This window comes from Fistularia commersonii, chromosome 5 (assembly GCF_037954325.1).
Source record: "Fistularia commersonii isolate RoL2024-O1a breed Wild chromosome 5, RoL_Fcom_v1.0, whole genome shotgun sequence".
In the NCBI taxonomy this organism is placed as follows: domain Eukaryota; kingdom Metazoa; phylum Chordata; class Actinopteri; order Syngnathiformes; family Fistulariidae; genus Fistularia; species Fistularia commersonii.
This window is the reverse complement of record NC_141288.1, coordinates 2,865,390-2,892,465: the sequence shown is the minus strand read 5'-3', so window position 1 is coordinate 2,892,465 and position 27,076 is coordinate 2,865,390. Positions and strand designations below refer to the sequence as shown.

The 27,076-nt window shown below is 47.8% G+C and overlaps 1 protein-coding gene across 3 annotated transcripts in view; it reads left to right on the top strand.

The window, feature by feature from the left end:
* The window catches only part of phf21b (PHD finger protein 21B), a 30,743-nt gene extending 3,968 nt beyond the window's left edge, over positions 1–26,775 (top strand). For 2 of the 3 annotated variants that reach the window (XM_086146424.1, XM_086146425.1), the window contains exons 3-15: positions 15,423–15,467; positions 18,785–19,051; positions 20,180–20,272; positions 20,807–21,115; positions 21,191–21,340; positions 21,426–21,477; positions 21,591–21,667; positions 21,744–21,798; positions 22,050–22,072; positions 22,416–22,574; positions 22,655–22,721; positions 22,828–22,931; positions 23,047–26,775. In XM_086146424.1, the coding sequence (XP_086002550.1) occupies positions 15,423–15,467; positions 18,785–19,051; positions 20,180–20,272; positions 20,807–21,115; positions 21,191–21,340; positions 21,426–21,477; positions 21,591–21,667; positions 21,744–21,798; positions 22,050–22,072; positions 22,416–22,574; positions 22,655–22,721; positions 22,828–22,931; positions 23,047–23,301 (1,656 nt within the window). In that variant the 3' untranslated portion in view covers positions 23,302–26,775. The remainder of the gene's footprint in view (positions 1–15,422; positions 15,468–18,784; positions 19,052–20,179; positions 20,273–20,806; positions 21,116–21,190; positions 21,341–21,425; positions 21,478–21,590; positions 21,668–21,743; positions 21,799–22,049; positions 22,073–22,415; positions 22,575–22,654; positions 22,722–22,827; positions 22,932–23,046) is intronic. The other variant, XM_086146426.1, reaches the window with a different exon arrangement.
* The last annotated feature ends 301 nt before the right edge of the window (positions 26,776–27,076 follow it).

Below are 27,076 nucleotides of genomic sequence, written 5' to 3'. Positions count from 1 at the left end.
AAGAGAAGGATCGATGACCAGTGAATGTTTATAATAATGGAAAGGTCCCCCATTCAGATGATTTGCGTTTTGTCCAAACTCCTTGTAAGTTTGGATTATTTGTGGCTTCATTCTTCTTTCTGCTCATCATCCTTCCATCAGCTGAAGTACTTGCACTTTTTTCACTCCATAGTTTACTGCTGTGATTCGGAGTTTTGTGGAATTTCTGCCAGTCTTATATGGGGCTTGGTGATATGGAACTAGTAGAACTAATGGATATGGGATCAGGAGCTTATACAGCCACAGAATCAAGATTTATCTGGATTTGGAGCAAAAAATGCCTATAAATTTATATGATTATATAAAATAAATTAGCTAAACTGTGTATGACAAGGTCAACGTTAAGATCCTGATGAGTAAAATAGGAGTAGAATACTGTTGGAAATACAAAAATAGTCCAAACACGATGAGAGAATTGTTTTTGTAAAGCTTGGACAAAGTTTTCAGTCATTCTCAGTTTTTTATTTTTGTTTTTAGCGACTGTTTCAACAGTTAGTGTGTGTGTGACGGCTACGGGACGAGCATGCGGTGACCGCGCATCACGGTTGTTGTTGTTTCGGACTGCTGGTGGAATAACTGGAGATCAGTTATTAGATTCCTGGTCCTCCAAGAAGGAACGGATTCATTGGGGGGTTGTTTGTTGTTAGCACTCGCTGTTATGATTGGCTCTTAATTTTGTGGCTCCTCCTCAGCCCAGGTGTGAACTCCTACACAACTGCATCTGTTGTCATGGTAACGCTTGAGGTGTGAACTGGAAACACTCATCATGGTTGTAAAAAAAATAACTCAGCTAACCTTTAAACGTATAAAGAATGAAGACTTGACACTTGATGAAATCTCCTGGCCAAACAGATGCATGGACATGACTTTTTTTCCCATGTTCTGGTAAATTAATGTGTATTGATTATCTGACCAATCAAATACTGGAAACCCAAAGCATGTCATTTACCTTTATCTTGAAAATCTGAGCCGTAACACAATGTCTCTATCTGATCAGTCCCAAAAAAAAAATGTTTTTTTAATTTTACTTAAATTTATGTCATAAATGTATATTTTCATCTTATCAATTCTGAATCTAATCCAAATTAAATCACATCTCGTCGTCTGATAACCTGGAGAAAATATTTTCCTGAGATTATCTCAGATAAAATGGAAACAAATCAACAACATAAACTGCGCAAAAACTTTAATACTTAATCATTGTTAGTAGACTACTCGGATTTTCAGCGCATCATTGCCTGACTGGAAGAGAATAACGTGGTCGCTGCGCCGCGCTGCGATGCCGAGCTATGATTGGCAGCCGCGTGAGCTGATTTCCTGCTGATATTTACAACGATTGGCCAGATTTGATATTTTATTACGTCAGATTAATTTGGATACACCCTGCCAACTGGACACCAACTTTGCTCAGATTTTTGGTTTCCTGTAAGTTTGACCGATACGGATCCCAACAACAGTTGTTTATCAGCCAAAAAGCCGACGTCTTCCAGGCGTCCCGCCCTAACGTTCGCATCCGCCCAATCTGCGGCTTCCGACCTCCGGGCGAAAGGGGTGTGCGATTTCCTGGAGGACCACCTGCTTCCAGATGAGGCCGAGGCTGACATATCTGCAGAAGCTGCAGCGAAAAGCAGTTGACGGATGGAGATGTGAAACACGTCCCGTCCTCCTGTCTGCCGTGACATCCTTCCAGTTAAAGACATTTCAATTCTGCTGCTGCTCTTTACGTCCCGCATTAGCGTCCCCTTTCACGTACGCCGGTCTGCTCGGGTCACCGCTGATGAAGCTCTCTGCCGCTCTAATTGGACGTTTCAGTTGGCACCTCTGGAGGGAGGCTGCCAGACTGGGCTGTCCTTGGACACCGCCCCCCCCCCCCCCCCCCTCCATCTCAACCACCACTTATTCCAGGCTGGGACATTTGGTAGATATTAATGTCCTAGTATTCATAAGACATTTATAAATATCAGTGTCAATGATCTGCTGAGGTGTCACAGACACTTACTAATTTATACATGGTTAGTTTCAGTGTAGGCCGGTGTTCTTTCTGTCTGATTCATAGGTCAATTTTTACCAAGTTCCGCTCTAGACATTTCCCCCTGATCCTGAGACGGATCAAATCAGAGGCAAAATCTTAAATAATAGCAAATTAGCAATTAACAAGGCAGCGATTGTTGTTTTAATGGCTCCGGATTCCGGACCGAAGGCTGGAGTGAAAGTTTCTTAGGAGCTCAGAGCAAACGGGGCCTGCTAATCCCAGGGCGGCTCATTACGGGCTCCAACAGGCCTGATTAGATCGGCCCGGGTTTTTAGAAGATTCTGACTGCTTCGTCTACACGGCATGCAAGGCTAACCGAACCCTCCAGGGGGTCGTCAAGACTCGACGCCGCCGTTCCTTCCAACTCTTTAAAATGTTGAGAACGATACCAAAATCCCCCCTTTTGCCCGGAAACCTGTTTTCACGGCGACGTCAAGGGTCTGGAAGGAGCACGATGGTCCGTTAGCCAAGTTCAGCGGGATGAGAACGCGACCGTTTTATTTGAAATATTGAGCAGTCGAATAACAACGGCTGATCCGTGACAACTTAAGTATGCAAAATTGCTTTTTTTTTTTTCCAAAGAAAAGGTTTTTCGGGGATATAAATCCCGCTGCTTTGTTACTAGCTCACAAAATGTCGTGCAAACCAGAAAACAAGCCGTGTCTCGATCATTATTAATCAGCATATTATTGATCGATTTTTAACCCTGTAAATTTGAGCTTTTTTTTTTTTTGGACACTGGGTTTTTTTTTTTTTGCACTGACGTGTGTGTGTGTGTGTGTGTAGGGTCATTTGAGGGTCATCTGCTGAACCGTCCTTGCACTCCACATCTAGAAACAGATCCGGGAACCAAAGATGATTGACAGATGCTTACACCCATGTTGAAAGTTGAAGGTCCATGATGGAACATTTGGACTCCCGGTTCACTCACAACCTCACAACTCCACATCGAAATCACATCTCACCGTCCTGATAGCACTGAGGACAAAGATTCATTCGAATTATTGGTCTAGACTTTTAATGAAGAGCATGTTTGTGTCGATGGGCGATCAGGGATTGCCGCTAAAAGCCCACGTCATGACAAAAAGGGAATGACCAAAATTCAAACTAAAAGCTACCAACCAAAAATGTTGGAGAAGAAAAAAAATGGAAAAAAAGACGAAGAAACCTTTTTGAAAGAAGAAATCCTTATGTATTTAACGAGTAAAATATGCTTACATAATAGTTCCATAAACACATTTGAAGAGCGTCTTCAACAGTTTGTCTCAAACAGGTTCATTAAATCACATAGAAAGATCGAGGCTTTATACACACATTTAATCTCATCAGGCCTGGAGAGGCAGGCAGACTGTGTGTGCGTGTGTGTGTGTGTGTGTGTGTGTGTGTGACGGCTGCTTATTACCAAACAGCAAACAGTGATTTCCAGGAGAGGAAAGTGCTGATGTAGCAGTGCTGCAGGCGGCCATGATTTAACCCTCCCCCTGCCACTCAGTGTGCGAGCTGACGACTCACTGGGCTGATCCAGAAAGCTCATCCGTCACGCTGCCTCCATGAAATAATCCCCCCCCCAACTTCTCACACACTTTGATCGTCAATCAACGTGATCATCTCAGCTTCTCTTGGAGGACAAGCTCACATGTTTTTACCTCCTGCAGTTTCCAAAACTCTCAGAATGTTGAATGTTCAAATACTTCCGGAGAAATCCCTTATGAGACCCAAGCCGATGCCAAGAAAGTCCGATCGATATCTTGATCATATGATCAAGGTATCGATCATATGATCAGTTAAAGATGTCCCACAGAAATAGCGGATGTGGCTGCGAGCTTTAGATTCAACCCAAGCATCTTTGCAGTTGGTTCAGTTGCTAACTGCCTCTCAGCATCCTCACATCCACCCCTCACTGAGTCCGACGGGGCTTCACTATAGGTTTTGGCAATTTCTGTTGCCGTGGTTACACACAACGTTACCAAAAACCCTCCACACTAGTCCTGAAGTGGGATACACTGATATATATATTTATATGCAGTGTATTGTTTAGTGAATCTGAAAACATCCACTTATCTATTACATATATTCATTTCATCTTTTATTTATAAACCAATGTTTTACATCCTTGTCAACAATGCTAGCTGGTAGCCATCCCGCTAGCCACTTTCACACCTCAGCCAACAGGAAGTCATATGGGATTGTGTCACAGGCCGGATTTGATCGATTGTTCACGGTTGCTTGTGCGATTTAAGCCGGTTAGTATCTTACCGTTTGCTAGCAACCCCTCAGCTGGCACCTCGTCCAAACAGGGTCGCCATCTTAAGATCCGTAGTCTTTCTGTAACGTAGAAGGTGTTTTACGGCGTGACAAGTGAATAAAGTGAAAGTTTAATGCGGTGATGTCAGGATGCTGTGAGTCAGCGGCTGAGTCAGCCCGCTACCAAGGACCTGTTCTATTTTCAATTCATTTAGTGACTTCTTCCCTTCTGTAATCAGTTAGGGGCCTAAAAGCAGGATAAAAAAAACTCCCCTGGGACGCCTTGCTTTGTTTTCGAGTGCCAGTCATCGCGTGAATTCAGGCCAGATGAGTAGAGGCTCAGAATCAACCCGCCTCTGTCCCCCATTGATATCGGACCAGGTTATAAAATACTCTAATGATCCCTTTTTAAACCGGTGTCTGCAGAACCACTGAAGTCAGATGAATAAAGATGATGCAACGCCATGACATCACTGACCACAGGCAGTAACTCCACCTTTTTTTTTTTTATCACATCTTCATCTTTTATGAAGTGTAAAAATAGTCCCGGCTCCGTCTCTCAAGCAGCTTGTTTTAGTTGTAATGCGCTGTATTGAAAAATAACAAGCTGGAGAGCAGGACCATTTCCTGTCGGAAGGGGGGGGGGGGGTCACTTCCTGTCACCTCAGATAGGACCAGACCACAGTACCCTTCTTTGGTCCCTCATAGTTCAATATTGCTGTGATTGAAATGCAAAGCTGTTTTTGTGTACAGAGATTGTAAAAGCTGATAATTCCAAATATCAATGTCATCATCCTCCTATTAGCCTGTTAACTTTTTATTTTCTATACTTGGTTTTCACAAAGGAATGCCGGAGTGTCCACAGAGTTCATGTCACCTCGAGCTGTCAAAGGACAAAGAGCTTGAGCGTTGTGGATCGATGTCTCTTTTCCCAGATCTTTTTTTACAAGTAAAAGAAAGTTTAAATCTAAAACACTGCTTTTCTGCTTCAATCATGTGGTGAAGCCTCTTAGAGAGTATTTCTGGTGTTATAAAGTACTAATCACTTTTAGTTTTTGGCTTGTTTTTCAGTCTGCAGGTGGTTAGCGCAGTGGTTAGCACCTCCACCTCACAGCAAGAAGGTTCCTGGTTGGAATCTGACCGCGATCCTCTTTGTCTTGAGTTGTTTGACTTTTTATTTGTTAGGTTACGACTATCCTTCCATTGTACTATTATCAGACCTCAATAGAATCTTCAACTTCCCACCAGGACATGAATCTACATACCTCTGACCATGTTTGGGCTGAGACCTCCTGGGTGACGGCATCAGGTGAACGGTCCTCAGCGCCACCTGGCCGCCCCGGTTCCCTCGAGGCAGCAGCGGGGTTTTAGATGATGTCACTCCCGACGTGGCGGGGTGACTCGTATCTCACACGCCGCATGGGGTGTGTGTTGGAGATGGAGATACTGCAGCGGGCGTGTGACGGTCAGCTCGTAGCATGTGGTCACACCTGTTGACAGACTCTGTCGATCAAACCTGCAAGCGTTTTTTGAGGAACAAGAGGTATCTTGGAGGAGTTGTGTGATGTAATTCCACTTTGCACCTGAAGGGGCAAAACTCAGTGCCTTGCAAAAATAATTGCACTGTGATATTCTTTATTCGTTACAGAGAATATTTCTTGATTTAATAAGACGAAGCTTGTGTTTGAAAGTTTCTGAATGGACGCTTTAGCATTCCTGAGTGTGTTGTGGTTGTGGTTACTTCACCTGGCTCATTGGAACTGGAAGGAGCAGTTCAGGAGGACACATGCCTGCAATTAGGAAACAAGCTACCGCGGCGTGTGTGTGTGTGTGTGTGTTTGTGAGCTTGTCTGGCATTGAGAAAAACCCTAAAAATGAAGGAGGAGTCATCTGAACTTTACCACATCCCCCCTAATTTGTGGAAACCCTGAAGATCAACGGACATTGTTAGAAGGAGGTGCTGAGAATGAGAGGAAGGCGAAATGTCAGCCTGCAGGAAAACAGAGAGCTCAGAATTTTCACTTCAGGAAGAAATAAATTGTTTTGAAACCCAGGAGATTAGGTAGTCTTACCACTAGGTTGGAGAAGCAGCACATGGCTGCTCTGAGGTCAACTGAGCCGCTGGAGAAGATTGGCCTCCGTTGATCGGGCAACTTTTGATTGGTTTCCCCCAGTCTTCACCTCTTAATGAACTCCCTCACACTTTCTCACCTGCTGTTATTGTGGCAACATGGGGTGCTCACTCTCCTCCTCCCACCGCCAAAATAAAGGCATGTTCAGACTGTGAGGGATGGAGACGTGGCGTCCAGCTAAGTGACAGGGAGTGTATCGTCTCCTCACAGCCGAGAGAGGTGGCAGCAGCAGGAGCAGAATTCATGCATAACTGATTCAGGTTAGGTCCAAGTCGGTGCCTTTCTGTCACTCACCCTCCTCCTAGTCCAACAAACCACCAGAAAGATGTTTGTTCCTGCAGTCTAAGTCATCGAACATGTTGAGTTGCCTGCAGGAAACTACATGTCAACCCACAGGAAACTACATGCAAGCCTGCAGGAAACTTCATGTCCATCTGAAGTAAACCACCTGTCCACCTGCAACAAACTACATCTTCCCCTACAGGAAGCTACCCGACCACCTGCAGTAAACTAAATGTCCACCCAAAGTAAAATATACGTCCGCCTATACTACCCTACGTATCCAGGTGCAGGAAAGTACCCAGTGACCTTCAGGAAACTACCCATTCATCTGCAGCAAACTATATTTTCACCTTCTGGAAACAACATGTCCGCCCTCAATTAACTACATGTCAACCTACAGAAAACTGATTGTCCACCCTCAGGAAATTACATGTCAACCTACAGGAAACTTTATGTCCATCTGACACCCACGCACATCAAACTACTTGTCCAAGTGCAGCAAACTACATCTCAACCTGCAGGGAACTACATGTGACCCTCAGATCACTACATGTCATCCACAAAAAACTAAGTGTCTACCCTGGGGAAATAACATGTAAACCCACAGGAGACTACATGTCCGTCCTCAGGAGACTACATGTCCGTCCTCAGGAGACTACATGTCCGTCCTCAGGAGACTACAGGTCTGTCCTCAGGAGACTACATGTCCGTCCTCAGGAGACTACATGTCAACCCATAGGACACTACATGTCCATCCTCAGGAAACTACATGTCAACTTACTGGAGTTTACATGTCTATCCGAAGTAAATTACCTGGCCACACGCATCAAACTACCTGTCCAACCACAGGAAACCTCTTGTCCACCTACAACTAACTATATCTCCAGCTACAGGATGCTACCCGACAACCTGAAGGAAACTACATGTCTACTCAAAGTAAACTACTCGTCCAGCTGCAGGAACTTTCCCAGAGAGAAGTACCATCATTTTCAGAGAAGTAACTAAAGAAGACTCCAAAAATAGTGAGGATCAGATGAACTTTCCAGGAGTCGAACAAACATGAAATTGATTTCGCAACATGACCTTTGACCTTCCCAGGCCCTGTGGACCTGGACGCTTGGAGGTGTCCGCTGTCACCGAGGTTTCGGCGGTGGTTCCTTTGACCCTCGGAGGCCTCCCTACTTGTCCTAGACCTGTGGGAGTGACTTGGGGGACGGTCAGGTCAGAGTGTTCCCCTGCAGGAGGAGGTTGCTGTGTCGACGTTTCCGGGCCAGCTTGTTTCAGCTGGTATCCGTGGCGATAAGAGGGCTTTGGTCAGCAGGGTTCCCAGCCGTCGACACGGCCGCGCAAAGTCAGCAGAGGGCCTTTATCATCAAACGTTGAGCCACAGCATTCTGACTGTGCTTTATGGAAGATTATTGTGACAGTTGCCATGGAGACGTCATCAGACCCGTCTTTTTGAGAGACTGGAAGAAGAAGAAGAAGACCAAGTTTGGATGTTAAAATGCAGCGAATCAGTTCAAACCGAGGCGGAAATATTTATCTCTGAAAAAAGTTGACAATCGCAGCTGCAGTGCAATGTCTTTTATAGAAAATATAGTTTCCGTCTTTTTTCCACTTATTTAACAAAAATGCCATAAAAGGTTCAAAAAAATCCTGACACACAAAACCACTAAATCAACATATTGAATACACACAGAACTTCAGTAATCACAACAAAAATAACAGAGAAGAAAATGCTGTTGTGAATTATAAATGATGTTCTCTTACTGCATCAGTTACACTTAATATCAATAATCAATCAATGATTAGGATTGAATTACTGGCTTGGCAAGAGACACACACAACAATGGGGAAAAAAATTGATATTAATAATGCCATGAATAAGAAGAAATATGAAAGAAAATACACATGTCTAATGATATATTTTGAATCAGAACAATAGAAATACGCAAAAGAAAAACCCATATTCGTACTGCTTAATGAATGCGGGATCAAAGATACAGCAAGGACATCCAATGGCGACGTCATCATCAGGTTTTCCCTACTTCCTGTCTGACATTTAATCTGTCAGGGCTCGACTACCGTTCCCATTGTGCGGTCGGCGGCACTCCGACGGGCCGAGGGAAAGCATGTTCGGACACGTCTGATTCAATCAGGCCGCCGTCTGAGATGGAGACGAGCCCGAGCCTGCCGCCGCTGCTCCCACTTCCATCCCCCATCCAACCCCCCTCCTTCCATCTGTCAGTCTCAGAGCATCAGTATCTCAACCCTCATCTTCAACCTGCAGCTTCTTCCATCGCCCGTCGGCCGGCGTTTATTAACTCCCGATCAGAACCGCGGCTGAATCTCGCGGGCTCGGGAACGGCAATAATAGTCTAACGAAAACAGCAATGAATGCGATGAGTGATGAAACTCAGCCAATGGGCTGCCGGCTTCTGCTCAACTTTTATTTTACCACGGTTATCAGCTAGCTTAGCTTAAGCCGCTACCTACCAGAGTCGGCTAACCCAAGTGAGTTTTCCCTGGTAGCTACTGATGACCATGTTGTCGGGATGATACCTTGAGCCTTGGTTTAGCGATCCCTAACCTGTCTTGTTCCTGAGAACGGTTTCCGCGGATCTTTTCGAGGTTGTTTTCTCCTGAAAAAGCTCATTTTTTTCAAGCGCTAGCTCGTGGTAAGCTGATGTGTGAAATGGCGTGATGTTGTTAAGTGCGGCAGTAAGGCGAAGGCGGGGACAGTTGTTTTTTTCAAAATTAGATCCGGAAGGTCTAATGAAAAAAAAATATAATTTGTGCCAAAAAAGATTTTCTTTGCGGACCGGTACCAAATGATCCGTGATCCAAACCCGGTCCAAAGTTACACCTAGGTTTTCTCTATAAGCATTATGGCCCCAGCTGTTGCCATGGTGACTGACAGATGGTTGAGTGTGAGCGTTGAAGTTTTTTTTTTTTGTTGTTTTTTTTGCATCTGTTTAAGTGTTGTCTGAGACCAGTGTGAACTCTGACCCCTGACCCCGCTGCTCATTCAGCCGTACCCCTCAGTGGCCCGCAGATGGATCTGCTCAGGCCCCGCTTCTGATCAGAGAACTTTGTTTATTTGTTTGTTTGTTTAGAAGTTTATTAGGACAGTGTACAAATACATTAAGCACAGCGGCAGAGATGTTTGTACCAGATTGTAGCTCATAGCTACTTTCCATCTGTGGTCCTTTAGTTTTGAAGGACCGTTTCGTTGATAATGTCAGGAACCCCTGGGACTGACATTTATCCCAAGTGTGGCAGCAGATTTGTAGTTTTCCCTTTAACTGCTGGCTTTTTTTTTTTTTTTTTTTTTTTGCGCAGATTGAGGTTTTCATCACACTTTCCTTGTAGGCGGCTCTCATCTGGCTTCCTGTTTCTTTAACATTTTCAGACCGGTCTAGATTTCCAAGTCTGAAAGTAGGAAGCTCAATGCGACGGCGGTGCGGTTTGGTGCTACTTGTTTGTTTAATTAAACCTCCGCTCCATCAAACACCGGGCAGGAACACCGCGTCCACAACGTAACTCCACGCGCACTCCTCCCAGCTCTCCATCAGGATTCGTGGTCCTGCATCAACACAGGGACGCCGTGTCCCCCGAACAACTAACAGAACCAGTTCTAATACGAAGGACTGACGTTACGCGACGATCTGACATTGGTCAGAAATGGCCGTGGACGTCAGTGAATTCAGCCTTAAAGTCCCCAAGAGGACCAGAGAAAGATCGGTCGTGGTATCTTGTGGAAAATGTCGCAGCCCCTGTGCAGAAAGTATTTGTCAAATCACAGGAGTGACCATCTTCTTAAAACCCATTTCATACAGAAAAAGAGATGATCGGTTGCAAATCGACAGCGAGACGAAGGGAGGTGTGTATTCTGAGTCGTGACATGATATAGTCTCACACTCACACACGCATGGATTTATCTGCGTCTGACTTTTAGTGTTCCTTTTATGAGCGTGCGGTGATGTCATGTGATGGACAACCCCGTGACCTTCTTGCTCAGAGGACACGTCCAACGCCCAAGGATGGGGGCGTCCCTCGCTGTCAGACGCTTGAACCTCATTCTCCCGTCACCTCCTCCGGTTTTGGTTCTTGACATTTTTTTTCTTCATGTTTTTGAAGAGAGCGCGCACCAAACAAACCGAAAAATCCTTATTTTCATCTTAATAATTAACATCTTGCCATATTTCTAGTATTTTATCATATTATTACGCTTACAACAATCTGAAATAACTTTTATTTATACATTTTCAAGAATTTTGTAAATTTTTGAGTTTGTTTTTTTTTTCCGCAAACATTTTCACGTATTTCCAGAAAACACACACACACACACACACACACACACACACGTTTGGAATGCTTCCCACTTTTCCGCCTAATTTGTCCCATCAGACTTTTTACTCTCGATTCGCATCGCTAAAAAAACCACAACGCTGTTCGCATCGACTTTCCACGGTTAGCTTAAGGGGGGGGGGGGGGTCGCCATGGCAACGAGACCACAATTCTTCAGAGGAAGGAAGCAGGTTTATTGGGAGGAAGAGGAGGAGAATTAGCAGAGTCCCCTCACCGCAGTTTGAGACAAATGAGCTCCGTCAATCCCGATCGGACGTCAGAAAGAGCTGATCGATCAATAGCGAACCGATCATAGGCCGCCTCCGAGCTCTTCATCCAGACGGGATTATTTCAATCATTTCTCATCTTCAGGCTCTTCTTGTGGATTATTATCAGTCCTCTACTTTAATGAGCAAACTGTCCAAAACACCGAGCGGCCGTGGATGCCTGTCGGCACGTCAACCGTCCGTGACAGGAGACAGGTGATATTATGGGATGCGGCTCCTGCACGTCCAACCGAGAAGGGTTTCTTTCCTCAGTCTTTTCAGAACAAACTGATCACACACACACACACACACACACACACACACATTCCTTCAATAACTGACCGCCGCTTTCACTGGCTGGGTGAGTCCATTGTTTGATCACTCCAACACACACACACACACACACACACACATGCACACAGAGCTAATCAGGGCCAGCCAGCAGGAGCTGAGAATGAAGCAGCTGCTGCAGGAGGTGTCTGTCAGAAGGATTGGGTCACATGGTCCTGCTTCTCCACTCACTGAACCGCTCGTCCTTCTTCTCCTTGCGTTGTTGTTGTTTTTTTGTTTTTTTTTTCCCCTCATCATCAGTAGAAAGTTTCTCCAAGAAAGTCATCCACTTAGACATCATCATCCCAGATATCGTTGAAGCTAGATACAAGACCCATGAAGTCTACTCCGCTTCCCTGGAAGGAGAGATTTCGGGGAATAGTCCTTAACGTCCGATGTAAACAGACCCTTGTGTGTGTGTGTGTGTGTTAGATTTGTCTCACAGCTGCATGAAACATTTACCGACCCAGTTTCTGCACTCGCCGATAACAAGTCGACCCGCTGATGAACCTCAGACTGTGAAAACAACCTGCGTCGACGTGCTTCCACCGCATCGGTTCAAACTTCTTCCTAGAAAAGTGCCTCGTCACCCTCCGCTCCCCCCCGTCCGTCCGTCCGTCCGTCCGTCCGTCGCCTCCCCAGGTCAGAATGTTTGGAGATGCAGCGGGGATGATTTGCGAGTTAATCTGCGATGAGCTGTCAGGTCGACGCCTCTGTGCGTCTAATCCTGCTTCCCCTCCCAAATCTGATCTGGGCGTCGCTCGCGGCATCGCTGCCTTAATACCCATAATCCCTTTCTGGTTTGTGGGGAATATAATCTTTGAAAATCCCCTTAATCAAAGCTGCAGCGACACAAACATTTGCCCTGGAAATGGCCAAGTAAAGACTTAACGCTTCGCAGCGCCACGGGGAGATTTCTCTTCTTCTGCTGCTGTTTACACTGAAGGCGACGGTTGTTTCTGTGTCTTTGCGAATGTGTGTGTGTGTGTGTGTGTGTGTGTGAAGACGCAATGAAGGTAGGGAGACGGACTGGTAGTTCGACTCGATCTTGGTGTTATTGAACCGGGAGCGATGCGAGCGCTGTGCCTCGGGGCCGACATCTTTGTTTTTTCGACCCGTTTCTGCTCCTCCCTCTAAAGATTTTTATCGAGTCCGTATTTGTAATGGGTTTTGTTGAATTTCACTTGTTATTGATAGAATTTTAAAGCTGTTTTTCTCAAAACCTTTTCAAATAAACCAGCCGGTAAACTGAGCACGGAGGACGAGCAGGAAGTGACATCACCTGCGTTTCCTGGAATTCCTGACTTTTGAAAACACTCCGTCCAGAGGCCTGTTTCTCTGTATCACTCCATCACCAGAATGTGTGTGTGTGTGTGTGTGTGTGAGTGTGACTCACTCACCTAAAAATATCAGCCATATTCTGACCCCTGAGTCACTGCTGCCAAGCAGCCGGCGCTCGGAGGAGGACGAGGGACGAAGACGCCGCTTGTCAGGGGGACGTCCTGGACAGATGGAGGAGGAAGACCAGGACAGGAAGCCGGAACGCGTGAACCAAAAGAATGTTCTGGAATCTTCCGAGCGACGGCCTGCAACCGGATCAGCTGACTCGGGGGGGGCCAGAAGCCGTCCTTCGATAGGACCGCCATCATCTTTGAGCGGCCATCTTCATCCTGAAGCGGCGTCATCGTCACGCTGCGGCCCAGCTAACATCCAGGGGGGCTTCACACAAAACGATTTGAAACTAGTGACTGCAAAACCGTAAAAATATAGAAGTGAGAGAAAAAAAATCAAACTGACAGAATACAAAATGTGTGTGTGTGTGTGTGTGTGTGTGCAAGAGAGAGGGAGAGACCGCAGCCAGGAGGTGGCAGGGTTTGTCTTGCTGATATTAACAGACAGCTTGCTAGTAGAAAAAGTGTAAACAACACACACACACCAACACACACACATGTGTTTCTGTATTCTCCCCCACCCCCTTCCCCCGGGGGGTTTGTTACGATGGGTCTTCGGGACGTGTGAAGAGCGGCGTGTCTGGAATGAAACCCAGACAGGAAGATCACCTGCAGCATTGAGTTGCCGGGTAACCAAAGAGGGAAGAAGAGTCGGCCGTGAACGTCCGCGTTCAAGGACGGACTCACGTCCTTGGCGGCGAGCCGGTGGCTCTCCTCTCCGTCTTGGGTGGAAAACCATCCTGACCCGACAGCTGGTTACAGTAACCGGGACCGGTTGGTTAGCGAGTTAGAGCATCTGCTCCTCTTCGAATCAATACCCGACGTCGACTTGAAGACCTGAGCAGGTCAAACGTTCACCTTCTCAGATGGTATGAAGAAGAAATCCTCATTGCTGACCTTTGACCCCTGACACCATCAAGCGTCTCCTCGCACGAGGAGCTGAGTGAAGTCACACTGTGTGTATGTGTGTGTGTGTGTGTGTGTTTGATTCACAGATTTCCTGCGCTCGTAGCCATCCTGTCTCTGCCTCGCCGCCATCTTGGCTATGGCGTGACGTCTGCTAGCATGCAGCGCACAGCGTCGGCTCAATCAAACAGGCAGGAAGTGACAACAATTCTCAAAAGAATTGTGGTGCACGTGGCCTGGAGAACCAAACTAGCTGCATCCCACAGAGGCGGTAATATTATGGTACGGTGAGTCTTAGCTGAGTTGCAAAGAGACGAATCTGCCGGCGTCGTGTCCGACGTGCGTCCGCCGCCGGCGACGGGGAGCGTTTGCGCCGCCGCCGCTCAGATTCCATCACAGACTTCGGGCGCGATGGTCTTGGCGCCGCACATCTGCGTCTGTGTGCCTTTATTTTTATGCCTGTTATATTTGGCACGTTGCTACGGAAACCGGCCCGGGTTTAAGAACTATTGTTGCCTCTCCCTCGGTGGAGGAGCAAACTACGCCGAGGCTTCGCTGCAAAAAAAAAAAACAAAAAAAAAAAACGGAGTCATTACTGCCGTGAAGCCGAGGCGCAGTAATCAGCTGCTGAGTAATGTGCTGGGAACACACACACACACACACTCTCTGGGAGGAAATGGACACACAGGGCTCCCACACACCCTTAAGGCACCACCGCCGCTCAGACCGGCGCCATAATTGGGTTAATTTATCCGTTTAGCGTGATGAGGCCGCAGGACGGCTGGAGGATCGGCGCCGGCGGAGTTGCGCGAGCGCTGGCCTGCTCCGTCCGCCGCTGTTTGTTTTTAATTGCTTTCCCAGTGTTTGTCTCCATCTTTGTTTACGTCTCTGCGGCTGCTGATAAGATGCGCAATAATGGGAAATTAATTTGAACGCATCGGCAGGGGGCAGGGAGACGTCGGGTCGCGGCGAAGTCGCTCCCAACTCTCATTAGTTGAGTTTCCCCGCACACGCGTGCTGCGAGCGGCCGCGTGGAAACACGGTAGATGTCAGAGGGCGGCGGACGCTCCCTGATATAACATGGCGGGAGTCGAATTTCCCAAGGAGACGGAGGCGCCGCCATGCACCGAGGATGAATCTTAACTTTTAATGGAGTCTGTTCTGGCGCCAGAAGAGTGTAGTTCCACAACACGACTCCTCTCAGCTAATGTTCCATATTTTCACTCCGGTTACAAAGCGGCGCTGCATTAAATGACCTGAAAATGAGGGAAATGGAGCCACGATAATCTGAGCTTCTCTCTCTGGAAGGATAAAGAAGAAGAGGAAGGTATGAGTTGGTGGTAGTTATGGCTCCTCATCCTCACTCTCTTCACCTTCTCTGTCTCTGCAGAACCAGACCTTGTGTAAAGGCCTCAACGAACTCCAGAACGGCCAGGTAGGACCTGTGTGTGTGTGTGCATGTGTGTGTGTGTGTGTGTTTGATGATGCAGTGAGGATGCTTCATTAGCAGTGTCTCTTGTAACCAGGAGCCTTCAAGTCCTGGTTAAAGTTCATCGCAAATATTCCCAGTCTCTTTCAAATCCCTTAAGGGAGAAAAAAAAAAAAAAAAGAGATTTTCAGAAAAGTAAACAAACAACGGCCTCATTATGCGAATAATAAAAATATAATCGATGTTTTCATGCTAATAAATCTGTAATAACAAAGTAATAACCCAGGAGTAAACATCAAGGTTGTTCTTCAGTCACATGACCAGCGGGCGCTGCTACTTCCTCCCTGAGCATCAGGGTCTTCCTCGCAACTTTTTACAAAACAGGACACGAAAAGGATCTCTTTGATTTTTCCGAATATATTTTTCGCACATTTCGAACGAAGAGAAGCCAAAAGGAGGACGAAGATCATCGACGGAACACGCCGACTGTCCTTGAACGCGTCGCCGAAGGGGCAAAATAACGCAAAAACGGTCAGCGAACGCACCAGACGCGTCTCGCTCCGCCGCAGACTCCTCTCGGTCAGCCGGGGAGGGAAAAGACGGCGATCCAGCACTGAACCGCCACCTGCTTCCAACAAATTAAATATTGACCCGCCTTATTGAGTCCAGATCTAATTTGAAGTGATTGTGGATGAGCTGTGATGGGGGCGGCGGGCGGCGGCGGCGGCGGCGGGGGGGACGGCCCTCCGTCGGCCTTTGTTACCGACCACATAATTGGCTGGATGGAGCGAATCATTGAGTTGAAGAAGAAAGGGTTTATTGTCCTTGTCGAAGCAGATTCCTGCGGTGAGGGGCCGTGTCGGGGGGATCTCCACCTCCTCCTTCTTCACCGCATCGTGGAGGAGTCCTGGAGGTCTCCTGGAGGCCTTGGAAGATAGACAGTGTGAAGAAAAGGAAAAAAAAAAAAAAAATCGGATTCAAACTTTCTAGTGGGTCCATTCTTCACATATTCAGGAAAAGTTTAATCAACTTGCTTTTTTTTTTTTTTTGTTCAAGGTTGTTTCCGGGGAGATTTAGAAAATAATTTATTAACAATTAAATTAGTTCATTTTCTATTCTGATATTTGTTTCTACCCGGTTCGAAGTGGGGAAAAACTGGAGAGAGAATAAAAAATAAATAAAAAAAAAGCCACAAATTATACTAAAACCTTAGTGCATTTTTTTTGGAGGGATTATAACCGAAGCTGTTGCCTGATAAAATTAATTCGCTTTACACTTTACCCCAAGAAAGATATAATAAATAAACCAGAAACAGAATATCCAAGAGGGTGAATGCTTTGTAGAATTTACCAAATGTGTTGGAAATGAGTTATAAAAAAACTTAACTTTGTTTACGTAGTTTGAAACCCGGAGGGCGTCTCGGCCTGTCAGTGGCGCCGATGCGTTCGGGTCCGAGTCTGTAAATTCCTCAACCGAGCCGGAGTCAAGAGACGGATCAATGCAAACCAAATACATCAGCACAGATGAAAAGAAAATGATGGAGATTAATCAACTGGATCGTTGGAAAATAATGGAGTTAAAACTCAAATGGAGTTAAAACTGGGAGTAACGCAGGAAAGGCCGGCCTGCTGAAGGTCAGGGGTCAAAACCCAATGGATGAAACTGACCTGGAGAAACGGGACAAATCCATCAAGGCCTCGTAGCTCCAGGAGCTCCTGTCAGAGACCCCAGTGGCTGCTGGAGGCCCTGCAGCCAGAGCACCGTGTGTGTGTGTGTGTGTGTGTGTGTGTGTGTGAGCAGCTCTTTGTGAATGCATCTGTCTGCTTCCATTGTTCATGGGGTCCATCTGCTGGCCTTCACACCCCCCGTCCTCCACCCCTCCTCCACCGTCTGAAAAGAACTTTTACATTCATTAAGGACTCCTGTCAGTAGCAAGTCACTTCCCTTATTCACCGAAAACTTCAGGGCGACGGCGGACGGCGATCGCGCTCGAACGCTGACTGAAAATCTATTTAACGCCGGCTCACTTTCCAGTGTAACGGCGGCGGCGGAGGTGCAGGCGCCGTGCAATCGTGCGGGTTCGAACTCCGGTGTGTGTCTTAACATCTCGCTGAACTCTTAATCAATAAACCCGTCCATCAGGAGAGATGGGGGGACGTTGAACTCTTAAATGTGAAAAAAAAACTTTGTTCGAAGCTCCCCTGCAGGCACGGCGCTGATGATGATGAGGAGGATGAAAAAAAAAAATCAATTCCCCTTTTTTTTTTTTTTTTTTTCCGATGATTTCCACGCGAATCTCTGGAACCGACAAGAACGAGGTCACAGCCGGGTCACTCATCACATGACCCGCAGCTCCGGCGCCATCCGTTAGTTATCCCGAGTTCCTGTCGTCATGGCGACGGCATCCCCCCGAGACGCCGGGGTTCGAGCCGTGTCACTCCAGACACCACACACACACACACACACACACTGTAGAAATCTATCTGAGGAAAAATATACTTCACACCTGAGAGGTGACAGTTTAACCCTTCGGGATAAAAAGCATGTTTGGATAACGCCTGGACGGACACGCAGGTTAAAACCAAACTCGCCGGCCAGGTTTCCGATGAAGTGCTGTTGAGCAAATGCAACGGGCGCCGCTCCAGCAGATGCAGGGAATCACTTCATATCAAAGAACTCAAAAATGAAAAAAAAAAAAAAAAAGTTAAAAAAAGGCGCCTCAGACCTTTTCATGGCCTAGATTCTTCTTCTTCTTCTTCTTCTTTTTCTTCTCTGGTTGTAATTCTTCTGTTGATGTCGATGACACGGCGCCCCCCCGCCGCGTGGGCTGCAACCGCGATCCGCTCGCCGGTTTCTATGGCAACCGGCCTCGACGAGTCCAGAACACAGAAAAAAAAAAAATTCTCCCCCTCCTTTGACCGGCCATCACATCCCACTGATGCGTGAACATCAGCTGACTGCCGTCGCCATGGCGACCGCAGCCCGACGTTTAAGCCGCCGCTGACGTCACTTCCTGTTTCCTGTCAGTAGAAAAAAAAAAAACAAAACAAGCCGGCGATTGGTGATTATTGATCGTCCGGCTGCGCTGGACTCCAGGGAGCTCAGGGTGTTTTAATGAATAGCACATGAAGGAATTCTGGTTTTGAAGGAACTTACGGATGGGATTTCATTGTGACCACACGGTGGCAGCACAGGGGCGACCAGGGCCAATGAGACCCCTCCGATAACCGGAGGAGCGCTCGGCGATGGAAGGTCAAAGGTCGTGCTCTGGATCGCCTACCCGTGTTCTAACGTCCCCCCCCCTTTCCCTCTCCATCCTCCAGAAACTGTCCGTCAGAAGTTGTCCCGTGGGGACGACCAAGCCGCTGTCCCTCATCAAGCCCCCCAGTCAGGGCATCGCCATCTCCGTGGTGCCGGCCAAGGCCCCCGTTTCCATGGTGACGGCACACATGAACGGCCAGAAGACCGTGGCGAGCCCAGAGCCGGTGCAGACGTCGCCCATCAACCTCCAGACTGGCAGCAGGGTGGCGGCCGGCAGCAGGGTGGCGACCGCCGGCGTCCACGCCTTCAGCAGCAGGGCGCCCACCCAGGTACCGATGGTGTCATTTACAGGTCAAAGGTCATAATCCCGAGCCCGATAAGACATTTGAAGAGAATAAATATCTGAGTCTGGACTTAGCTGGGGTCGGTATTGAGCTCCTCCTGGACAGTAATGTTCAGCTTCACAGTTGAATGAGACTAAAAAGTTTACACACACACACACACACACACACACACACACACACACACACATATCCCTGCCTTAACTTTGTATTGTAGCTTCCTAGCAGCCTCTGCTTTGTAGTTGTTTTGTTTTGTTTTTTTCCGCTCCTGCAGGACCTGAAGCAGCAACACAAAGCAGCGGCTTCCTGCTCTAATAAAGACCCCATGTTTCCTCATTGTGTCACCCTGACCCCCCCCCTTTTTTTTAAGGGGGGGGGTCAGGGTTGGGGCAGCAGGAGGCTGTTTTGTCTCCGCCGCTCTTCAGGCAGCTGCACCTCCATCCATCCAGTCTGAGGCTCGGCCAATCAGAAGCAGCGAGGGGGCAGGGACGGGGGCAACTATGGCGGGATCGATAATGACGGGTGTTTTTCAGGGGGGGCTGCATTGTTTCAGTCAACTTTTTAGCTCCTTTCAGCGGACGGAGCTCCTCTTTCGTCCGTCACCGCTTATCGATTATGGGCTGTAAAATAAAAACGGCGCGGAAATTCTCCCAGAAAGCCGACGATGTGAAAGTGGATGACGCTCAAGTCCGATTAAAGTCATGTGACCGGGTTACAGGTCACTGTCGTCGAGAGCCCCCTCCCTCTACACACACACACACACACATACACTCTCAAACATGAACCTCCTGCAGGAACTCTCATTCTTGCTGTTTCCATGGAAACGGGTGAGCCACCCCCTCCCCCTTCACCATGGTGCTCTGCAGCACAACACAATGTGAAGGGGGTGTGTGTGTGTGTGTGTGTGGGGGGCGAGCAGTTCAGGTCCTGTCCAGCCAATCAGACGAGTTCTGTTTGTCTGAATTGTGATACAGCTTTTATTTTCTAAATGTCTCCCGGTGCACCAAGTAAGAGGCATTCTTTTTTTTTTTTTTCTAGTCACCCCCTCTTTTCTACCCCCCCCTTTATTTCCATGACTTTTTTTTTTCCTCACCTGCTGCGTTTGTGTCTTATCAGATGCTGGGAACTCTCACTGCTGTACCCATCAAGGTGCCTCAAGTCAGTTCACTGCACCGGCTGGCAGGACAAGCAGCCACCGTGCTACCTCAGGTAACACACACACACACACACACACACTTCATCTCAAAGATTGAAAACAAGTCGACTATTTTTCACCTGGAGAAACAGGGGGAGCCACTGGCTGCAGTTCCCTCGGTGTCCACTAGAGGGCAGCACTCGCTGTAGTCAATGTATCTGTTTGGCGGAAACAATTAAAAAGTTGAACTGTTTCCCGACCAATCAGACGGGGTGTCACTCGGGCGGCTGGAATCAGTTTGAATTGAAATACCAACATTTCAGAACAGCTGCTGTCTGTATTACATCGACTCGCACTAATAGGGAACCGAACATTCCTGGTTCGATTCCCGTCTCCTAGTGTGTCAAAGTGTTGTTGAGCAAGACACCGAACCCCGAACTGCTTGATGGCTGCCGACTGCTCAGGGTTCATTGTTCAATGCGGAGAATGAATTTACCACAAGGGATTAATAAAGTCTAATAGAGTTAATACATTTAAATTAAGCATCCATCAGGGGTAAGGAGGCCTTCAGCTGAATACGAGTGTGATGGGATGTTGTCGGTCAGCAGGTCAGGCCAAAGACCCAGATCCCGGACAGCCTCCCCCCGAGCCCCCGCCAGGCCGTGGTGAGCCCTCGCAGCCAGGGCCCCACGCTGCCGACGCCCAACAGCACCTTCAGCCCCGACCGCCGGCCCAACGGCCAGAGCGACGCCGTCTCGCCGCCCCAGCCCCCGCCCCCCCACGGCCCGCCCGCCGGCCCGGACGCCGGCGGCTCCTCCGCCCAGCACGCCTCGGCGGGGCCCGGCGTCGCCTACGCCATCATCGCCGCCTCCCCCGCCACCGGCAACGGGGTGTCGACCGTCAGCGAGGCCGTCAAGGTGATTCTCGCCCCCGCGGGAAAACCTTCGCCACAGTCCGAACCGGCCGGGCTCACGCAAACCCTGTGCCGCCAGGTGATCATCATCCAGCCTCAGGCCCCCAGCGGCAGCAGCAGCAGCAGCAGCGGCGGCGAGGGGCCGCCGGGGGTTCAGGCCGACCTCCCCCTGCAGGAGGCTCCGCCCACCGCCGCTTCGCCCTCGCAGAGGAAGGACTCGGACCCGGAGGTGAGCGGCCGAGGGGCCGGGAGGTTAAAGGTCAAGAACTTGGGGGGTAAAAGCAGGTCGCGTGACCGACGATTCTCTCCGACAGAAAATCGCCTTCATGGTCGCGCTCGGCCTGGTGACCACGGAACACCTCGAGGGTGAGTCCGACGGACGATTATTGATCCCCGATCGGTTTTACATCCAACCTTTACACGCTCGAGTTGTTCAGAGTCGATCGATCGGGTCACCCGGATGTTTCTCCTCCGAGCAGAAATCCAGATGAAGAGGCAGGAGAGGAAGAGGAGGAGCACCGCCAACCCGGCCTACAGCGGCCTGTTCGAGCCAGAGGTCAGAGGTCACGCCGCCGCCGCCACATCTCCATCCATCAATCAATAACTGATCTATAATCTGTGTCCCCCTGCAGAGGAAACGCCTTCCGTCACATTACCTGAACAACTCCATCTTCCTGTCGGCACGAGGTGACACACACACACACACACACACACACACACACACACACATTCCTGTAATCATCAGACTGACAATCAGGGAGGCGGGTCTCGGTGTGATTGACACATCAGTCACTGCATGAAGCACATTGTCTGCTGCATGGCTTCTGTCTAACCTGTGTGTGTGTGTGTGTGTGTGTGTGTGTGTGTGTGTGTGTGTGTGTGTGTGTGTGTGTGTGGCCACTAACCTGTGTTCTGCTCTGCTTCCATCCCCATGCCAGACTCTGAGGACTTCTGCTGGAAGGTAGGTCACATGATGCACATGGTCATGCGGCACTGTGCGAGTGTGAAGTCGAGGTCATGTGACCCAGGTCGAGGTCATGTGATCGAGCTCGGGGTCAAAATCCCTCTCACTTATGAGTGTGTGTGACACATACACATGACAGAACCGGTACTTGAGTGTATGTGTGAAGTGTGTGCTGGAGTTGTGCCATGTGAGTATGTTTTAATGTGAATGCACAGGTAGAGCTTTTTACTGTATGTGTGTGTGTGTGTGTGTGTGTGTGTGTGTGTGTGTGTGTGTGTGTGTGAATGGACAGGAGGGGTTGTGTATTGCACAGTATGTGACCAGCTGTGTGTGTGCGCAGGAGGAGGTGGAGCATGATGAACACTGTGCGGTGTGTAAGGAGGACGGGGAGCTCCAGACCTGCCACAACTGCCCTCGATCCTTCCACCCTAACTGCCTGCACCCCCCCCTCAGGACCCCCCCCAGGGGACCCTGGTACTGCCCCAAGTGTCAGAAGAAGGTACACACACACACACACACACACACACACACACACACACACACATGTTAAACACATACTAAAAGTGACATGTTTTTCAGGTTCTGAATAAAGAAAACATGTCATGGCCTCAGAACTTCGTTCAGTCCTACGTCACACACAAGACAGGTAAGGACACGCCGGCCTGTGTGTGTGTGTGTGTGAACATGTACTAATGTGTGTGTGTGTGTGTGTGTGAACATGTACTAATGTGTGTGTGTGTGTGTGTGAGCAGTGCGGCAGGAGGAGAAGCGGCGGCTGCTCAGAAGAAACAGCGAGCTGAAGAAAGAGTGCGCTCACCTGGAGGAGGAAGACAAGCAGCTCAACAACACTCTCAAAGTACAATGCACACACACACACACACACACACACACACACACACACACACACACAGACACACACACACACTCAGAGGATGAGTATTGAGCGTTGCCATGTGTGTGTGTGTCCTCAGCGCTGCATGGACGTGAGGGAGCGCCTGCTGGGGCAGCAGCGAGACACGCAGGCGTCCCTGGACCGTGTCAAGTCTCTGATCCGCCTGATCCAGCGGGACCAGCTGATCCAGGTTACCATGACGACCACACTGCTGTCGCCGTCCTGGATCAAAACCACCAGCGCCGCCGCCGCCGCCGCCACCGCCGTCCCGGGCCCCTCGGCCCCGCCCCTGCAGACCAGCCACGCCCACAGCCAGGACGACGGCGCCAACTAGCCCAACCCTTCACACCCCTTTCATTTATTTTGACATTAATTTATCTATTTTTTACATTTCGGTCCGAAATCTTTTCTCTGAGAGCCGGGAGGGAACGAGCGTCGGAAGGGCGCGACCCCCGCCCTCCCCCGCGCAGCGCTGAAGGAGATTAGTGCTTTTTAACCTTTCTTTCTATTTATTACTGTTCTTGGCCTTAATGTATTTATGGTAAAAGTTCCACCGTGACCCCCCCGCCGCCACCGCCGCCGTGGCGAAGGGGGGGAGGGGGGGGAGGCGGTCGTCTTTTTGCCGTAATGATTCAGGAAACGTTTCCGCGAGCCTTCAAACAAAACAAAAAAAAGACAGAGTAACTTTTTTCAGTATTAATAGAGTTAAAGTCAAAGAAAAGAAGTATTTAAGATGAACCTACAGAAAAAAAATTAGCATTTCTAGTGCAGATTTTAGTATTTTCATGCCGATGCCTGTTGGGAAGTGTAAGCTGGATGTGGGAAGGTTGTACATACCTTGTATTATTATTATCATTATTATTATTATTATTATTATCATTGTCATCACGGCCATCAGCGCAGGGCTCCGGTCCCTGACTCGGGACTCGAACACCAGCGTCTTTTTTTCTTTTTTTCTTTCTCTTTTTATATATTCGGATGCAGAAACAAAGATCTTCAGATTTAAAAATGTACATAAAAGGTAACACTTTTTTTAAAATTATTATTTATTAATTTCATTTATTTTTTAACATTTCCGGGCACTGAACTGTTAGAAAACGTCCAAATCTCCCATCAAGGCCTTTTTAAAATAGTCGCTTGTTTGTGGCGAGAAAAAAAAAAAAAAAAAAAATTACATTTTTCTAAGTCTGTTACATTTATTGCCTGAAATTACCGACGGTTAATTTTTATTTATTTACCTATCTATTTATTAACATCAGGCCTCCTTTTACAGGATTACATAGTAATATATAAGAGCGATCTTCTAAATGTCTCCTGAACCGGATGCTTGGAAAATGTTGGACTTTTGATTTGCGAGCAACTAAAGAACAACGTCAACATGGAAACGTTTTTCCGCGCGACGTCCGAACACGATGATAATCCCCTACCTCGTAGGAGGAGGTCGTTCCCACGCAGGAAGTCGCTGGCGAGCCTTGGCTGACCGGCACAAGGAGGCTCCCGTCGTGGAGTCTAGAAGGTCAGATGCGAGGCTGTTCCACGCCGTTTAAGGAAACGCCGTCAGAAGCTTCTGGAAACCTTTCTGACGCTGAGAAAAGCGAGGTAGAACCCCCCCACCGGGGCGGCCATCTTTGATGAGGGCGGTGAAGCCGCTCCTCGGCCCCGGAGGGGATCCGACTACGCGTTTCGTCTTCGGGACGTTAAAAGACCAGAGGTTTTTGTTTCTGCATCTCGGGAGGAAAACGGCGCGGTCGTGTTCCTGTTCCGAGCGGGCGGTTTTAACCCGGTGGACCAAGTATTTCACAGCTACGATGCATCCCACACCCCCTCGTCCCAGCCGGTACAGAAAATATGCCAAAAACTCTTGTTTGGTACCGGTGTGTCCTGCCTTTTTTTCTACTTTTAGTTTGTCCTGATGTCCCTCACAGCTCTTAACTGTCCCCGACCCGTCGTCCCGGATTCGTTCCCGACTCCTCCGACTGCCAGGCGCCGGTTTACCGCCAAAAAAAAGAGCGGGCTGCCAGGCGGTCCGGTCTGTTTTAGTCTCTAGTCTTCCTGCTGGTCCGGAGAGCTTTGTGGGTTTTTTCAAAACGTCACGGCAGAGTCGATGCACAAACGCGAACAAACCGCTTTAACGTGGAAAATGCCTTTTATGCGAAGAAACAAAAAAAAAAAAAAAAGGGAAAAAGGGAGGGGTGGTGGGGAGTCATATCGCGGTGGTTGACCATCTCCATCATCATCTTCATCCGTAAAGGAGCCAGGGTTTCCCGCCGCCGAGGAGCCTCAGGACACATTTCTTTAATTATCCATAGATTTTAGATAAAAGCCTTCGACCTGAAAACCCAATTTTTATCATTTTACATTTTTCTGATTTTTTTTTTTTTTTTTTTTTTTAAGAAATCAGGTGTATTTGCAGGAAAAATACTTTGTTTTTAGATTTCTTTGTATTTTTATATATTTTTTTATTTCTTTTATATCCTGAACAACTGATGTTTACAGAGATTTACTGATCTTATTTTGCCAATTTCTCTTTTTTTTTTTTTTTTTTACCCCCAGCAAATTCCCTGATTTTATTTTGAAAATGGGGGAAATTAGGGTCGTGCATTTCTCCAGTGTGACTGGTGTTTTATTAAAAATTGAAAAATGTTCCCGGTTCCTGGAGGCCTTCCTCGTGTTCCTGCAGGTTCGATTCTGTTGAAGGTCGAACGTCTCGAACCAACAGAACCAGCGAGATGTTTCGAACGAAATGTGTCCTGACTGTCGCCTCTTCAGACCAAACGGACGACCCCCTTTTTTCCCCCGATGACATTTTCAGAACGTTCTACACAAAAATCCACTGATCCACACATGGAAGAGCAGCAACTTACCTCCTGCAGCAGCAGATCCGATCCGCTCCAAACACCTCGAGATTGTAATTTGACCTGGAAATAAAGAAAATTCAGCCGAAGAGGACAAAAAAGAAAAAAATCTGATCAGCCTCAAAATCCTTTCAAAGGTCGTTTCGCTAACCTTGGATCATCAGAACTCCCATTCGCAGAACAAACCATTTAAGAGACGTCTGCTTGTCGTCTCGGAGACTGATGTCATCCGACATACGGCTTGTCATCACGGTGGAGAGCGTCGCTGCTCCGATGGCCTCCAGACGTCGAGTACGCCGTTTGGTCTGAACGCTACATGGCAAACGCACTTAACAGTGGGAGGGGATCCACTCCGGAGCAGAGTGTCAAAAGAGAAACCATATCGTCCATCTTCCTCCATCCTGCCCTAAGCCTCCTCATCCTTTAGACTCTTCTCCGGGAGAAACTGTGCAGTGCTTAAAAAAAAAAAAAAAAAACAGATCTATTTTAATACATGACACGACATTTGAACAAAGAAAAAAAAAAAATGTTAGAACATTTTTATATTCTTTTATCAAGGAGCAAAAAAAAAAAAAAAAAAAAAAAAAAAAGGGGAAGGAAGGAACCGGAACATCTGGGTTTTTATGGTTTCTGCATTCTGACTTCTAGCTTGCGACGTCTGGTGTTTCTTTGCAGCGGCGAGGAGGAGGAGGAGGCGTTTAGATGGAAGTGAAAGTGTCTGTGGATGTAGACGTTTCTGTTTGTCATGACGGGGAGTGGGGGGGGCGTCCAGTGGATAGTGTGTATAGGAAAGTGTTTGTCTTTAATATGCCAATGTAGTTTCTTTTCTTCTTTGCATTAAAAAGTGGATTGATGGATTGAAGTCAGTAAATGGTTTAAGAGTAGTCTCACTTTTTTGTACCAAGTTCTTACAAAAAAAAAGGAATCAATAAACAAAAGTTCAACAATGAAAAGCTTTGAATTGACGTCTGATTTAAGGTCCTGAACTCAAACGTCGGTTCCAGACAGTAAACGAGTCGTTATGCTGTCGGTCCGAAGACGGATTTCAACAACACTGAAATATTCTTCGATATCAACTTCTCAGAACCTGTATAAACAGTGACAAAGACAAAAAGACAGGAGGCAGAGCTAGAAGTCCCAGAGATGAAGATGCTGAGGTTCTCTTTGTGAATGACCAGGATGGATAGGATCAGGAATGAGTCCATCAGAGACGGCACATGTTAGATGTTTCGGCGAGAAGGTCGGAGAAGCCAG